Source organism: Gopherus flavomarginatus, chromosome 19, assembly GCF_025201925.1.
Source record: "Gopherus flavomarginatus isolate rGopFla2 chromosome 19, rGopFla2.mat.asm, whole genome shotgun sequence".
Classification (NCBI taxonomy): Eukaryota; Metazoa; Chordata; order Testudines; family Testudinidae; genus Gopherus; species Gopherus flavomarginatus.
This window is the reverse complement of record NC_066635.1, coordinates 17,909,059-17,926,782: the sequence shown is the minus strand read 5'-3', so window position 1 is coordinate 17,926,782 and position 17,724 is coordinate 17,909,059. Positions and strand designations below refer to the sequence as shown.

At 44.9% G+C, this 17,724-nt stretch overlaps 1 protein-coding gene across 6 annotated transcripts in view; it reads right to left on the bottom strand.

Moving 5' to 3' along the window:
* The window catches only part of ACACA (acetyl-CoA carboxylase alpha), a 189,134-nt gene that overhangs the window by 26,238 nt on the left and 145,172 nt on the right, over positions 1 to 17,724 (bottom strand). For all 6 annotated transcript variants that reach the window (XM_050929370.1, XM_050929366.1, XM_050929364.1 and 3 more), the window contains 2 exons: positions 4,870 to 5,047; positions 1,506 to 1,618 (listed from right to left, as the gene is read on the bottom strand). In XM_050929370.1, coding sequence (XP_050785327.1) covers positions 1,506 to 1,618; positions 4,870 to 5,047 — 291 coding nt within the window. The remainder of the gene's footprint in view (positions 1 to 1,505; positions 1,619 to 4,869; positions 5,048 to 17,724) is intronic.

The window sequence follows — 17,724 nt, the reverse complement described above, 5'->3', positions numbered from 1 at the left end:
TTGTAACAATAGTAAAGATTTATTTTTTTTTAACCTTGACAGTGTCGCTGTTCAATTATTATTCTCTTCCAAAGACATATCAGAGTGGCTGTGGTATATAAATAGTTGTTTTGTTATAAATTTAAAAAAAAATAATATAATATAACAGCAGCAGCAATAGCAACAATTTATCATACATTCACATGGCACCTTTCATACTGAAGGACCCCAAAGGGCTTTATAAATTTAAACAGACATACAAACCACATGCACTGGGAACACGTCCTCTACTACTAAAATATAGTTAATTCTGGACAAGAAGAGCAGCTTTTGAAGAGCATACTGTAGAAATAAGAGATGAGAAAGACCATTTAAAGAGCCCACTCCCCTGAGAGAGGATGTATCTGATACTAAATTGATACTGCTGAATAATCTGTATTTTTGTTTATTGGGTTTGTAATGTGCTTTGGGATCATTTGAAATGAAAGGTACTTTAATAATATACCTACATATTGAAATCACAGTGGTCACAGCTCAGCAAAGTAATACAACAACATTTGAAGTTAGGAGGTGAATAATACTTTATCCAGTTGCAACTGCAGAGGGGACATGTGTAGGTAGCTATAATTACTGGAGTTAAAAACAAGCCATGACACTAGGTTTAATCCAGAAGTCACAAATATACTGGACTGGATCCTCAGTGACACCAATTTTACACCAGCTGAGGATCTGGTCCATTAAGTTTTGAGTGAGCTGAGCATACTTAGAGAATTAACCCCAGCGTCAGGATACCTTCATCGTTGTTTGTTATAAAACGCATCAATTCTTTAAAAGAAAAATCATGACTGGTGTAGAGAAAATAGATAAGGAAATGTTGTTTACTACTTCTCATAACACAAGAACTAGGGTCACCAAATGAAACGAATAGGCAGCAGGTTCAAAACAAACAAAAGGAAGTATTTCTTCACACAATGCACAGTGAACTTGTGGAACTCCTTGCCAGAGGATGCTGTGAAGGCCAAGACCATAACAGGGTTCAAAAAAGAACTAGATAAATTCATGAAAGATAGGCTCATCAATGACTATTAGCCAGGATGGGCAGGAATGGTGTCCCTAGCCTCTGTTTGCCAGAAGCTGGGAATGAGTAACAGGGGATGGATAACTTGATGATTATTTGTTCTGTTCATTCCCTCTGGGGCTCCTGGCACTGGCCACTGTCGGAAGAGAGGTTACTGGGCTAGATGGACCCTTGCTCTGATCCAGTAGGGCCATTCTTATGTTAATTGGTTTTAAAAGATACCATACACCCACACTAAATGTTGTAGATGTAAATAAAAAATATCATTCTATGCAAACACACACAACTTGTCTCATCTGGTTTTCCTCCCCAACTGGATGATTGTAAATAAAAATTATCATGAATTTGATAAAATAACTCAGTGCCCCCTTTTTAAGGTCCATAAACATGCTCATTAGATATTAGCTGATTGGATCACTGATATGCCAACAATACATTCCAGACATACCTAGTCGCTCTGCCAGACGACTGTAGATTGGGTCCACCCGTCTCATTGTTTTCACCAAATCTTTCCTGCGGAATTTGATTTCTACTGTCCCTTCCGGCTCCAGAACGCCTCCTCTGATCAGTGATGAGAAAAGAGAAAGGAAAGGCACTTTCAGATCATCAGATAAGGAAAAACACAAAATGGATCAGCACAATTTGTTGTCTAGAAAGTATTTAGAAAAAGAGAAAAAGCCTTTTAGCTACTATTTACCTAACCCCAAACAGAACATGTATAGGATGTGCATAAGGCCTTATAGAAACATATCAATCTAGAACTACCTCGATACAACGCGACCTGATATAACACGAATTTGGATATAACGCGGTAAAGCAGTGCTCCGGGGGCAGGGCTGCGCACTCCGATGGATCAAAGCAAGTTCGACATAATGCGATTTCATTCCGTAAGACTTTTTGGCTCCCGAGGACAGCATTGTATCGAGGTAGAGGTGTATTTGATGCAATTTGGTACTAATAAATAACATTTGGAATTCCTGTAGCTCCTTTCAACTTAGGCTCCAAAAGCTCTTGTAGGTGAGTTTTTTGAAAATGTCTTGACAAAAAAAAATAATTCTCATTACAGAAGCTACCTGCTTCCCAGGTCAAAGACACATGATTTGGAATCTATGTTTGACAATGAAGACAGAAGCTATTTTACTTTCAAGTGCAAAAGAGTGAGAGAAGATAAAAGAAAGGTCAGTGGAGAGGCTCCAAGGAGTGATGGTTGGGGGAGATGCATCATTCTGATTGTACAGCAGAGCTTCAGCCTGGATATGATCACAGACTGTATTTACACAACAAGCTTTTGCAGTCCAACAACAGGTCACTAAGCTACACTGTTATGCAAAAGTCCTCAATTCTCATGTCCAGCAAAGCTGCAGAAGCGGCAAGTACACACTTGTACTGGCACCACAGGATATAGCCACTGAAGGGGCATATGCACCTTTGCATGTAATTACTCGGAATGTGTTCTCAGCGTGCACAGCTGTCAGTGCAAGATACAGCTGGGAACACACTATTGGAAATACACTCTCCTAGAAATTGCTGCAATCGATTCCACATGCTGCAGGGTTATGAGCTAAGTGGTACAAAAAACTCAGAGGTTCTGGCTTGCAGAGGTCTGTGAGAATCTTTTCAATGTCAGGTTACGTTGGGTGGAAGTGAATGAAGGGCAGAACTGCTCCTGTAAAACAGAGTGATGATAAAGGGCCATTGTTGTTGGATATGTCCTTTTAAGTGGGATTCTCAGAGAGGCACTAACAGGTGTGGTAGGTTAACGTGTGCACAGGGATTAAATCCTAATGATGATGATCCAAACACTTTGTACTCTATAGATCTTCCATCCTGGGATCTCAAGGCCCTTTACAAACAATTAGTTCTCGTGACATCTGTGAGGCCTGTTACAGAGATGAAAATTGAAGCAGAGATAGGTTAAGTGACTTGTCCAAGGTCACAGAGAGAGTCTGTGGCATTGTCAGAAACAGACCCAAACTTCTTGCTCCCAGTCCTAGACTACAAGACCATCTAAATGCCTCATTTTCAGAATTGCCTGAGTGGAATGGAATGGTCGCAGAACAAAATGAGTTTGAGGATCCGAACTGGAGCCAACACAACATCTACCTGGAGGTCTCCGAGGGATCCCAACTGGGGCCAAGGTACCATCTACCAAGAGGTCTCTGCCTTGTCTTTTCGTAACAAACACGCTGAAGGGGTGTTGGCACAATCCTTGCCTGCACTAACAAGAGGTCTCATTGTCCCGAGCATCCTGACCTTTCACATTTTAAGGAGGGAAAAGATAGATACGGCAATAACCCCCTCCTAAGTTCCGAGATACAAAGTACAGAAAAAGGAATTCTTCTAACTCTAGATACAGAGGAGACGCATGTGGCCAAGTGACAGTGGTTTCCCCTGTGTGACCATTCCATTTGTTCTTACACAGCAGGAGAAATAGGCCACTTGGCAATTCTTCATGGAGGCCAATGCGTCACCACTGAGGGCAAAGGAAGTACATGGGAGTGTTCAACAGAGCCCCTTAAGTGTGTCCTAAATTAGCCATCTCAACTATGGTAACTGCTCTAACCAAAAAGGAAGGTGCTTCTTCCAAGGAACACATCCCGAGTCAGCCAAAGCTAATTAACTTTTGGGACTGAATTAAAATGGTGCCACATCTCCTACTCCTGTACACGATGCACCTGGGGGCAAGCTGGTTATTTGATGTGAGGGGAATGACTTCGCCGGTGAATAAGCAGAAAGAGCAATGCTCTCTAATACAACGGGTAACCGGACTGGTTGCATGCATACTAAAAAGGAGGAGGAAAGTTGCAAGGTAAATTGCAACTGCCCCCACTTTTGAGAGTGGAACCCAGAGAAATGCATCTGGGGAATTGTGTAACAAGGGTCACATCAGAATAATAATGTTGTTTTCATCTTCAGATGTTAGTCTATTTTCCCATCTGCCGGACTATTTTCAGATCACATGGCTGACCGGATCAAATAGATTAAAAACAGAAATCTAACATGGTCAGGATCTCTCAAGTGTTTGAACTGCTTTGCTGTTCCTTTCTGTAACATAACCTCACCTCTGTCCTCCTTCCCTTGCCTGCTCCAAGTAAAACTCCTTTGATAAGAGCATAGCACTATGCCCTCATAGCTTATCCTGTTTATATTAGTCACTGGTAGGCAGGATTGTTATACCCCTCCAAACCAGCCAGTATCTTTTTTTTTTTTTCCTTCAGAGGTTGAAGGGCTTGTTTTTAAAAATTCACTTCCAATTGCTCATCATTTTACACCCAGGAATACAAAATACCATGGGTACATTTATGCATGTTGCATTTTATAGACCTGTGAGTGATAGCTACACCATTGCCTGTTCAGAGATCTAAGTATTTCAAAACACAGCAGCTCTTATTTATGCTTGCCAAAATGTACCCAGTTATTTCAAAGTGAAAAATCTGGGGGTGCAAAAATCAGATGGTAAGTTGAAGCCTTTCTGCCAAAATGCTTTACAAACATTAACTAATGAGGTCCCACCCAATCCCCTGGAGGCAGGTAAAGGTAAGGGACTTGACCAAGGTGAGGGAGTCAATGGCTGAGTCAAGAAGAGAACCCAAGAGTCCTTACTTCCAGTCTCTTGCACTAACCACTAGACAACAGTCCCTTCTTTGGTGCAGCCAGAAGGCAAACCAACCCCCCTCCTTTATGTACATAAGAACATAAGACAAGCACACAAGACCTGCCTTACAACAAAGCAATGGCTTACTTAATCTGGTATTCTTGTCCTGGAGCAGTACAATATACAGAAAGGAGTCAAGCTAAGTGGGTTCCTTTACCTGCTATCTCGGTCTGCGTACATCTCCATGTGTCGGGGATTAATGGTGGGATCAATCACGACCCAGGATCCTCCTCTCAGCTCAGCCTGGGGCGGGATGTACACAAGCACTGGCTGTCTATATTCTCTTAGGCCATCCACAATGTAGGCACCAAACTTCAGCACCTGGTCATACATGTCTGGGAAAAGGACACAGTAGTTTAAGTGCTTTATCCTCCTCAATCTTAGGCAAATAAAATAAAATAAAAAAAGAAACACACTCAGCATTTCCACTGCTGGATTCCTAAGCAGCTCCCCTCAGCACCACCCTACAAGCACTTCTAGGCATTACCTGGACTTTAAGGGAAGCCATTAGGTTTGTAAAATTGGCCTGGAGTATTTGCAACAGGGCAATTTTTTGGAGCCATCCAAACCTCTTCCCTGTCCCTGGCAAAGAACCAGGAGCATAGACATTCTCATGTTATAAGAGCACTTCTGCTTCCAGGTTCAGCAGCTCCAGTCTGGAGCTTGAGATTTGCTTCATTCCTATTGCATCCAAATGAGTTCATAGACCCTTATTCCAGGCCACCTGCTTGACATACTCAAGTCTCATAATGAGCCCCACAAAAGGATCCACCCCCAGGGTATCCTACTGAAGAAGTCAATGGGTATTTCTGAGTGCTCAGCAATTCAGACCAGACAGATGCCTAAATACAAACTTAGGTGCCTAACTGTAGGTCCCCAAGTTTGAAAAGTTTTCATATACTTTTACTCACATAAAATCTAGCGAGTGAGCACGTGTGTGGTGCAGCACAAAGGGCTATAAATACTTTGCATGTCACCATAACGAGTGCAGTTCATTCTTTTTCTCTGGTGTGAAAACTATTTTCATCCTTTCCTTCAATCAAGAACAGCGGAAGGGATTTTGCTGAAACTTAACAATAATAATTGCACCACCACGCAGAGTCAATGCACGGAAACTGTCAGCCCCAAAGGTGATTTAAAAGAAAGTAAAAAAATATGACATAAGAGTTTATCATGGAACAATTAAGCAGCCTCAAGTGCATACATTGTTACATACTCCATTATATATAGAATCGCTGACTCAAATGTGTTAGAGATGGAAAATACCTACTAGGATCATCCAGTCCTTCTCTTTGTCAAAGGAGTACATTTTCCAGTGCTTTGTAAAGCTTTGATTTGGAAGTCCCAAACTTGTAGATTTCCCCCACTTCCTTAGGGAGACCATTCAACAGCCTAATAGATAATCTTGTCAGGAATTTTTGCATGGTATTCAGCATGCGTTTTCCCTTTGTTAGTTTCAGACCGCTACTCCCTGCATCATACTGCATAAGCTCTGCCCCTTCTTGGTGCGTGAATCCTTTAAATATTTGTAGACTCCTCAGTCGTTGCTTAGGTAACCAACAAATACTCATCTCTTTCAAATATTTTCCTGCTAATACAGTCCCTTCAAGTCCTTTGATCATTTTTGTTGCTCTTCTCTGAACTCCTTCCAATTGGTCAATAACTCTGCAGTGTCATGATACCCCAAAATAACTAGTATTTCAGATGTGTTTGCACTAGAGCAGTGAAACAAGGGCGTTTTCCTCTCTGCTCCATGACACAATGCCTTTACATGCCAAAATCATACTAGCCTTTTGTAATAGTCATATAAAAGGCTATATATATCCATCCACCTTAGGTACTTATATAAGCCCCATTACCACTGCATCTGAATCACCTCACCACCTTTTGATGTATTTATCCTCATAAGAACCTTGTGAGGTAGAGAAGCACCATTTTACAAAGGGGAACTGAGGCAGAGAAACAATGAGTGACTTGCCTAAGGTCACCCAGGAAGCTTGGGGGACAGCAAGGAATTGAACCCAAGGACTCACAAGTACCAGACTAGCACCTTCACCACTGGGCCTCTGGGGTCCTCTCATAAACACCCGCATATGTACTAAAGCACGCTGCACGTGCAAAGAATGCTTCTTTATAGAGTTCATTCTCTGAACACCCTAGACAAATAGTTTAAAATCCTTTAAGTCAGTCCAAACAATGCTGAAGAAAAGACTCATCTATTTCCTGCTGATATACATGTGAATATCTATAAATGCTAAATACTGGAGATGGGGAACAAAACTCCAAACTCTTCATTTGTCCCGAGAAAAGAAAAGCGGCCTCAAAAAGAGTGACAAATTTATTACTAATTATACAATTACTTTATTATGTAGTGCTAGTAATAAACCACTTGAAGTACTTTCAGCTAATTCTAGTGTTAAGAAAATAATTGCTTGATTCAAATTATTTTAACTGAATTAATTCTTCATTAGACATTTTTTACTGGTGCTACATAATAAAATGATTGTGTAATTAGCAATTCATTTTTCACCCTGCCAAGAGTATATATTTTACTTGGACAAGTGTGGGGGGAGACAAGTGCCACTTGTTTGGATTGGGGAGACAGAGGGAAAGAGAGCGCTGTATGCGCACTGAGGAGAGACTATGTGAAAGGTCTCATTTAGGGCTTGACTGAACTTGCCTCACTGAGGTCAGTGGGAGTTTTGCTGCTCTGAATGGGAGCAGGATCAGGCCTTTAAACTACTCAGAGGCATAGCCTTCAGAACAAATGTTCCTTCTCTGTCTCTCCCTTTTTGGGCCCATGCATTAAGCATATGAAACGCAAGAGCACTCACTTCCCTGCAACTGCCTGGCAGCCTTAACCTGATATTGCTTACAACAAAGACCCATCTCCTGCACACCCAAAACTCTCACTGAGATAAACTGATGCAATCCTTGGGCATGCAAAATTCCCGCTGAAGTCAATGGATCCAGCACGAAGCATACAGAACTCCCTCTGATTCAATCAGCTTGATGCCCTTGTGCAGCCAAACTTCCAGTGAAGTACTGGGAGTTTGGGGTCTATGAAGGATGCATGATCTGGCCCTAACTGCTACCTGTTTTGTTTTAAATGACAATTGTTTTTAACAATGATCTAAAGAATACCCTGAACGTTCCACTTATGTCAGCTTCATGGCTTCTTTGTACCTGATCAGATGGGAAGGGGGCCGCCATGGTTCTTTCACGTACACTGGAATATTTCAAATGTTTGTCAAGACTGTTTATGGTAAGGAATGGAAGAAACTGACACATCACATCATTCTGTTTGCTGGAATGTCACATTCGTGCTCCCCTTTAAAAAAAGCTGTGTTGACTCTTCCCCAACGAATCGCATATAAATCTAGACCCCATCACTGTGTATGTAGAGTAGGGATTATTTTTTCCAATATGCACTACTTTGTACTTATAAACGTTGAATTTCATCTGCCATTTTTATTGCCCAGTCACCCAGTTTTGTGAGATCCCTCTGTAACCGCCCACAGTCGTCTTTGAACATAACTATCTTGAATTCATTTTGTATCGTCTGCAAACTTTGCCACTGTTCACCTCCTTTTTCCACATCATTTATGATTATGGTGAACAGCACTGGTCCCAGCACAGCTCCTTGGGGGATGCCGCTGTTCACATCTCTCCATTGTGAAAACTGACCATTTTTTCTTACCCGTTGTTTTCTATCTTTCATCCAATTACTGATCATGCAAGGACCCTTCCTCTGATCCCAGGGCTACTTAGTTTCCTTAAGAGACTTTGGTGAGGGACCTTGTCAAAGGCTTTCTGAAAATCCAGGTACACTATATTGACTAGATCACCCTTATCCACGTGCTTTGTTGACTCCCTCAAATAATTTTAATAGATTGGTGAGGTATGATTTCCCTTTATAAAAGCTATGCTCGAGTAAGGAGTGCATGAGCTGGTCCTCCAGTACTATAATATAAATCACTGTGATGCCTTGTACAAGTTTCTATACTATAGAGCCAATTCACAGCAGGGGAAACTGAGGCATAATTTCTGTGGTTACAAAAAACAGTTACCCAGACTCTTTTATATATTTAACAATAAGAAAGCTTTGCACTTCTATAGCACCTTTCATCCTAAAGCCCTTTGCAAACATACTTAGCTAATCAAAACAACATCATAGTGAAACAAGTATTGTCATAATATCTATTTCACTGATGGTGAAAGTGAAATAAAAGAATTGCTGAAGGTCATTCAAAATGCAGTGGAGAATATCCAGGAATACTGATTCCTAGTCCCCTGGTCTAGCCACTAGAAAACACATGCTCCTTGTATTATATTAATAGTGTATTTGAGTATGAAAGTACAAAACATTTACCACACTGCGATAAATACCTTTACTGCAGCATTCTGTATTGTTAGAATGGGACATACCGCACTGAATTTAACTATTGCAGATGGTAAATGGTGCCATATTTTAATGGTGCCCACAGTCCTGTGTTTTCATTGTTTGGGCGGTCCTACTGCCTTGGCAAGGCAAAGATTTTAAAAACAGTTATTACTGTAACTTAACATACTGAATATGGTTTAAAAAGTTATCATGGCAAAGAGCAAGAGACTAGCCACCTTTAAGAACTAAATGGTTGCACAACTGTGTTCAGAAATACAGATATTTATGCTGAGTATATGAGAAAAGACAATTAAAGCTGGAATTCCTCAGTTTGTCTTTTTAAATTGCCTTTTTGTACATTTGAACATAAATAAAGAAGACCCCAGCAAACTGAGGAAAAAATTAACATGAATGGAACTTCCTGGCCAGATTTCACTCCAATATGAATTCAGACCTGGGAATCACAAACACTTGAAAAGCAGAGCGTCGATTGGAAATGCTTACAAACCTTTCAGAAGAGCAGTGCTGTTTGTTATGCAGCATGATAGTCTGTCCATGTAACATACACTTTCACATTCAATATCTAGGTGTTTACCTGCAGTGTGCGTCTGCATCTACTGTATATAGATATAAAATCTGCCAGAAACTGTTATTACACTGTATGGGTAAATATTGGCAGCCAGATGCATCAAGCATGCTAGAAAGGCTGCAGACAGCTTTTTTTGTTCCTGTAATGACGGGCAGTATGCCCTACTCCCTCGAAGCTGGAACAGATCTCATCAGTTTGGCTGGAATACCAGATAGGACCTTAAGGTAAACACCAAGCATACATCAGCTACATACACATAATGTACCTCATAAACCCATTAAATATAGGCAGTGCTGTATTTCAACATCCAGGTAATCAGAGATTTAAAACGGCCTTTTCATTCTGGTTGAAGTTTGCAATAAGATTTTTTTTTTATTGTTATTTATAACTGGTCCCAGGAAAAAATAATAAGTGTAACATGAAAAACCAACCGAGAGTGACCCTGTAGCACCAGCAGTGATGCAGTTTAATATCACTGGGATTTGCATCCTATCAAACTATTCATGCTGAGTCTGAGACCCTGGTGCTAATTTCTAGTAAATTTCACGCTTGATGTCTCACTGTTGTGGGTCATTGCCGGTTCGTCTAAATAAACTGCTTCCAAATGGCTCCTCCATCTAAATATTCAAGCCAGTTTTTATAATTTAATTTTGCATTATGCTGAATAGCCTTCCGGCCAGATAGAGCTCGTTGGGGAAACCACCAATACCACCGTGATATGCCTTTATTTATTTATTTTACTGCTTGAATTAGACCTCCTAGGCTGACTAGTAAAGAGGTTCCCCCTCCCCCCCAAACTAATGTCAATTTTCAGCATAGCAAGAGCTGTCTCTAATCTTTTCCTACTCATTACACACAATTTTGGAGTCATTTTACCCACAGTGCAGTCGGCTCCTGGCAGTGTGTTTGTGTGCACTGAGGGGTGGCATAATTGTTTATTTTCCCTCCCTGCATAATCCCCAGCTAGCACTGAAACCAAAACTGCAAACAACTCCCCAAGGGATGTCGAAACTGACAAGAGAGGCTGAGACTTTCTACCAGGTCCTTTTACATGAGATAATATGGAGAAAACATCCTGACCCGTATGTAAATCAAAATGGCTCTATTCTTCACCCTCTCCTCCTGTGCTGTTCTTGCCTCCTCCAAACTTATTCGTAGTAATATTAAGTGATATGCAAATACAAATATTGGCACTTTTGCTATATGGCTCCACAGCCCTGCCCTGCAGTTCTGATTCCAAAGCAAAATTCAGTTTTCAAGGGACTTGACTAACAAAGGGCAAGTCCTCAAAGAGCATGGGAAGCGGACACAACAGCAACAACTCAGTCAGACTACATTCTATAGCTTCTTCTATGAGAGGATCTCAGCACACTTTACAAGCATTAAATAATTAAATCTCACAGCAATAGTAGAGAAACTGAGATACACAGATGTCAAGGGTGCATAGCAAAGTGGCAGAGATGGGACTAGAACTCAGATCTATTGAGGCCCATCATCTTGCGTTGTGAGCAGTGACTAGGTTTCCTCTCTGGAAGATATCCTCATTCTCGGAGTATTCTGCAAACCAAATGGTGTTCTCTTCCTGTCATGCTAAAGAGACTAGCAGGCACTGTAACTTTTATTCTCGGTGTTCGTTTATTTAAAGTTTATAGCACTTTCCTGGCGCTTCACAAAATTTAAAATAGTAATATCTGGCCCAAAATTCCAACAGATGGAATATTAACGGAGCAGCTTTATATTGTTCAATCCACACGACCTGACACCATTGCCTGGAGAGTCAATTTGGAAACAACCCTTGATACGACAATAATACAATATGAAATTATCAATGACTGTTACTCACACGGCAGCATATGCCGATACATTTTGAAAAAAAAATGTTAACACTGTTGGCTAAACCAGCCCCATACCAAAGCTGTGAGGATCTTTCCAAGCAGTAGGAGTGTCCCAAGACTAGGGTTTAATTGGTCCAGGTTAGAAGCTGTAAATTCCGTTAGCAACTAAGCTGCTGTTAAAATCCAATTACCCATTTTCAGTGCTGCTGATCTGGGCAATTCCTAACACTTTTTAAGAGGGTATGCATACAAATAATGCAGTGTTGTTTAAGCTCAACAGAAACAAGGGTTCCTCACCTTCTCGTAACTGTTGTTCTTCGAGATGTGTTGTTCATATCCATTCCAATTAGGTGATTTCCAAGCCTAAATTCTGGAGGCGAGGCCGCAGTTGACTATTGATTGGAGTACTGCTCTACCAAAGGCCGTATCGTCTCTGGCCTGCCGAGTGACTGAATAATGTGCGGTGAATGTGCGTATGGAGGACCATGTCACCACTCTGCAGATTTCCTGGGTGGGAACCCGCACCAGAATACCCCGGAGGAAGTCTGCGCTCCGGTGGAGTGTGCCATGCAAAGAGGAGCAGGCACTCCAGCCAAGCTGTAGCACTCCCGGATACAGGACGTGATCCATGACGACATTCTTTGGGAGGAGACTGACTGCCACAGCTACAAAGAGTTGAGTAGACTTCTGGAACGGCTTCGTTCTCTCGACATAGAAGGCTCGTGCTCTGCGAATATCCAATGAGTGCAGCCTCTGCTCCCTCCGACTTGAATGTGATTTAGGATAGAACACTGAGAGGAAAATGTCCTGGTTGAAGTGGAATTGGGAAACCACCTTCGGGAGGAAAGTTGGGTGCGGTCTGAGCTGAATCTTGTCCTTACAGAACACAGTGTAGGGAGGCTCTGATGTTAGGGCCTTCAGCTCAGACACCCTCCTGGCTGAGGTTACCACCACCAGAAACACCACCTTATAAGAGAGATAGAGCATGGAGCATACCACCAGTGGTTCAAAGGGCAGCCCTGTCAACCTGGAAAGGACCAGATTGAGGTCCCAGGCTGGGACCAGCTGTCGGACATGCGGGTATAGCCTGTCGAGCCCCTTGAGGAAACGGGTAACTACAGGGTTGGCAAAAAACCGACCGGTTCTCAGCACCTGGATGGAAAGCAGAGATAGCAGCCAAGTTAACCCTTACTGATGACATGGACAGCCCCTGCTGCTTAAGGTGGAGAAGGTAGCCCAATGGTATAGAGGCGAGAGTGGGTGACAAACTGTGTTGTGTTGATCAGATTGAGAATGTCTTCCACTTGGCTAGGTAGGTAACCCTGGTGGAGGGCTTTCTACTCCAAGGAGGACTTGTCTTACCAGGTCTGAACAGGAAAGCTCCAGTAGATTCAGCCATGGCGCTTCCATGCCATTGAGGTGTAGTGGCTCGAGGTTCGGGTGCTGGCAATGACCGTGATCCTGTATCAATAAATCCGAGAAGAGCAGCAAAGTGACTGGGGCTTCCATGGACATTTGCAGGAGTGATGCGTACCAGTGCTGGCAGGGCCAGACTGGAGCTATATCATCACTGAAGCCTGTTCCCTCTGTATCTTGAGGAGAACCTTGTCTATCTGGGGAAATTCCTACCGATGGAAGATGGAGGCGTTTGCAACATCCGGGCATAAGGACCACTCGTGACCGTGGAATGACCTGCTGAGATAGTCCGCCAACTCATTCTGTACCCCAGGAAGTACGATGATTGCAGGTGTATTGAACACTCTATGCAGAAGTCCCACAACATGAGGGCTTCCTGGCACAGAGAAGAGGAGCATGTATCACTGTTTGTTGATACAGAACATCGCCATGGTATTGTCTGTCATCACTGATGGACATTTCCCTGATAAATGGGTATAGAAAGTCTGGCATGCCAGGTGCACCACTCTCAGCTCTCTGACATAGATGTGGAGAGTGAGCTCTGCCTGAGACAAGAGGCCTTGATTCCTGAGGTCCCCCAGATGTGCTCCCCAGCCCATAGCTGATGTGTCCGTCACTAGGGAGAGAGACAGCTGAGGACTAGAGAAGGGGGCCCCTGCACATACTACCTGTGGGTCGAGCCACCACAGGAGGGAGTCAAGAACCTGGCAGGGCAGGGTTACAGCCCTGTTCAAATTGTCCCGTGATGGCCAATACACCGAAGCTAGCCACGACTGAAGAGGCTGAAGTCTGAGTCTGACATGCTGCACCACACAGATACTGGCTGCCATTTGTCCTAGAAGTTTCAGGCAGTTTCTTGCTGTAGTGGTGGGGAACTGCCCGAGACCTTGAAAGATGTTGCCAAGGGCTTGGAACCTCACCTCCGGGAGGTATGCCCTGGCCTGGGTCGAGTCCAGCATCACCATATAAATTCTATCTGCTGAACTGGAGACATAGATTTCCCCTCGTTCAGAAGGCGGCCCAGACTGTCGAACATCTCTCTGATGAAGCTGACCCGTTCCTCCACTTGAGCTCTGGAGCGGCCCTTGATGAGCCAATTGCCTAAGTACAGTAACACAATTGCCGTGCACTTGGTAGACACTTGAGGAGTCGCTGACAGGCCGAATGAGAGGACTGTAACTGAGAGTGGCTGTTGTTCACCACAATCCTGAGGTATTTTCTGTGGGCCAAGTTATAGCTATGTGAAAGTACGTGCCCTTCAAGTCCAGGATGGTGTACCAGTCTCCTGGATGCAATGAACGGATGATGGAGGCCAAAGAGACCATGCGGAACTTGAGCTTCTTCATGAAGTTGTTGAGTTCTCGCAGGTCTCGGATGGGCCTGAGCCCGCATTTGGCTTTTGGTATTAGGAAATATCAGGAATAGAAACCTTTGCCTTCTGCTCCTGAGAAACCTCTTCCATTGCCCCCTAGTGAAAGGAGTGAGTGCACCTCCTGTATAAGGAGTCGCTTGTGAGAGGAGTCCCTGAAGGAGGACAGGGAAGTGGGGGTGGAAGGGCACAGAATTGGATGGAGTATCCCCTCTCTACTGTGCGGGGCACTGGGTGGTCCAAAGTGATACGAGACCATGCACAGTAGAAAGGGGATAGTCTGTATGGGAAGGCAAGGCAGGGTAGATCCAATTCTTGTTCTGGTGCACTGTCCTCGACCGAATCTTCAAAAGGTCAATTTGGGGCAGGGAGGTGGTTTGGATTGGTCAGATCCCTGGCCTGAGGATGGGTTCAGCCTTTTCCTGCCACTCTTATTCCTCCTCTGGGAACTGCCCTGTTGGTTCTATTGTTGGTAGAACTGCGGAGGAAATTGTAGTCCGAAATGTTTCTGCTGTGTGGCAGGCGTATGGGGGCCCAGAATTGGAGGGTGGCTTTTGAGTCTTTTAGGCTATGAAGCCTTTTATCTGTCTTTTCGGAAAACAGAGTCACACCTTCAAAAGGGGAAGTCCTGAATGGTCTGCTGGACCTTGTATAGCAGACCTGAAACTTGGAGCCAAGAGCCCTTTCTCATGGCCATGCCTGTAGCCATCACCCTGGAGATCGCAATAGCTCTGTGTAGCGCCGCCTGCCGGGAAGCTCATGAGATGAGCTTGCCTTCCTCAACCAAGGCCGAGAACTCGGCACAGGAGTCTTGTGGCAGCAGCTTTGCAAATTTTGCCATTGCTCCACATGTATTACAGCAGTGCCTGCTAACAATGGCCTGCTGATTTAAATGAGGAGCTGGAACCCGTCCATAGAATAGACCTTTCTACAGAAAAGGTCGAGTCTTTTCGCTTCCCTGTTCTTAGGAGAAGGTCCCTGGTAACCCTGCCACTCGCGCTGGTTAGCAGTGTCCACGACCAGGGAATCAGGCGGTGGGTGCTCATAACCCTTCAATGGCACAAAGTAGCGCTTTTCATTGTGCTTGGCTGTGGGGGGCAACGAGGCTGCGCTCTGCCATAACATTTTGGTCATGGCACTTATACTTTTGATGAGAGGGAGGACAATGCATGCGGGTCCAGAGGGCGCTAGGATGTCCAGCATGGGATCCGCGTCTTCTATTACCTCCTCTGCCTGAATGTGCAGGCCCTGGGCAACTCACAGCAGTAACTGCTGGAACACCTTGTCCTCCAGAGCTGGGGCTATAGTGGTGCCCGCCAGTGCTTCATCTGGCGAGGAGGAGGAAGCCACCCCCAAAAAGGGTGGTTGTTCCCTCCCCTTGGCACCCACAGGTTTCCGTGACTCCTGGGGATCCCAGGCTGGGGCTGACTAGGACGATGCCATGCCCATAGATGCCTGGACGGAGGACACCATGCTGGGGCTGCAGGTGTTGCTGCCGATGCACGCACCGATGTTAATGTCGGTGCCAATGTCAGCGCAGTTGTAGTCATCTGTGCCAATGCTGGTGCCGCAGCCAACGGCATCAATGTATGCGGTGGTGGTGCCTCAATAGCTGGCTGCAGTGCCTGAAAGATCTCCTGGGCTGCAGGTCCCTGAGGCGAGGAAGGCAGAACGAAAGTAGCCAAGGCCGAGTGTGACCCTTCGCTCTGTCCCTGGTTCTGTCGAGAGGCCCAGGGTGTCCAGAATGGCCAGTGTGCTGGATTCTCCCACTGCACGGGCCACAGTGCCAGGTAAGCTTGCCTCTCCTGCTGTGACCTGGACCTCCTGCTCCTGGTGGTGCCGGGACGATAGGAGTTGGACTCTGACTCCGAGGTCTCAGAGGAGGAAGACCACAGACGAGCTGCACTGTGGGGCACCAAGAGCTTGGGGACTGGGCTCTTGTTCCCAAACGACTGGTGTCAGAGGGCTCTGTGGAGAAGGCGAGCACTGGGACAGCATAGCCGGTTTCTCTCTTGACTGTACTGCAGGGCAGACCGGTGCTGTCAACACTGGCAGTGCGTCCCTCCTTGGAGGTGAGAACAGCGCCGTGAGGTGCAACAAGTCCTGAGCCGCATTAAACGCCTCCGGGGTCTACGAGAGCTTCAGCTGCTGACTCCTGAGGTCCGGCAAGCAGGGTGGGGCTGGATTCACCCACCTTCGGGGGCAGGAGTCAACATGGACCTCACAGGTGACATGGAGCAGTGGCCCAACTGGGGTATCTCAGTCGCCAGCTCCTTAGATTTAACCAGGGGAGAACAATCCCTCCCTGACTTCTTTTTCTTCTGAGGCACTGGTGATCGAGACCGGTGCCTAGCCGCTGAGTGGACGCAGGAGGAGCCATGACGGTGTCGAGAGTCTCAGGAAGAGTCCCTTCTTGGCACTGATTCCCTGGATGACAGTGCTGGGGCGCTCCACACTGAGGAGGTGATGCTGGGTCCCAGGTCTGAATGGGGGTGAACAGCTGCCTCCATGAGCAGAACTTTGAGCCGCGGTTCCCTCTCTTTCAAAGTTCTGGAGTGGAACTTGTGGAAAATTCTACAACAGTCCTTTTGGTGACCCTCACCTAGGCACCTTAAACATGGAGTGTGGGGGTCACTTTTTGGCATGCACTTAGGGCAGACCTCCACCTTTTCAACCCCAGGGACTGTGGCAAACCACGGATCCGGGGATCGGGGGGAGAATCCCCAACAAACTTTAAATAACTAACTACAACACCACCAACTATTAACGACAAATAAGAGAAAAGGCGCATGCTAAAGCAAGGGCTATGGGATGTTCCAGCCACCGTCACTGGTGGTAAGAAGGAACTGAGGGACTGGCAGGTTGACAGGGCTCTATATTGAGCACCATGAAGGTGCGACTCTAGGGGGCACCCAGGTCAACCCGACGGATGCTGCTATGGGAAAAATTTCCGGCTGTCGTGCACGTGACGCACGCACACACCTAATTGGAATGGACATGAAAAAGCACTCGAAGAAGAACTTACATTCCAAGCACTGCACACCCAGGTTATTCCTGTTACCCTCCAGCTGCCTACAAATGATTAGATAGGAACAAATGAAGCCCTAAGAATCCCACTCTGTTGTCAGTCAAAGAAGATACTGCCAGGTAAGACATTCCTTTCCTCTCCCAGGCCTGAGAGCAGGCACAGCTAGATTATTGGCCTGGCTGTGCAGAGCATCACTACTGGGGATGCACCCCCCTGTAGTAACTGGATTTGTTGTTTTAACTATTACACAAATATTCCAGCCTAGTAACCAAGATATAAGGAATCTAAAAGGGTAAATCTTCAGTAATGGGTACAGGGAGTTAAATGTAAAAAACTCTATTATTGGAGACATGGCCAGCCTGAAAGCCATATATTATAAGCAAGTGTTTCT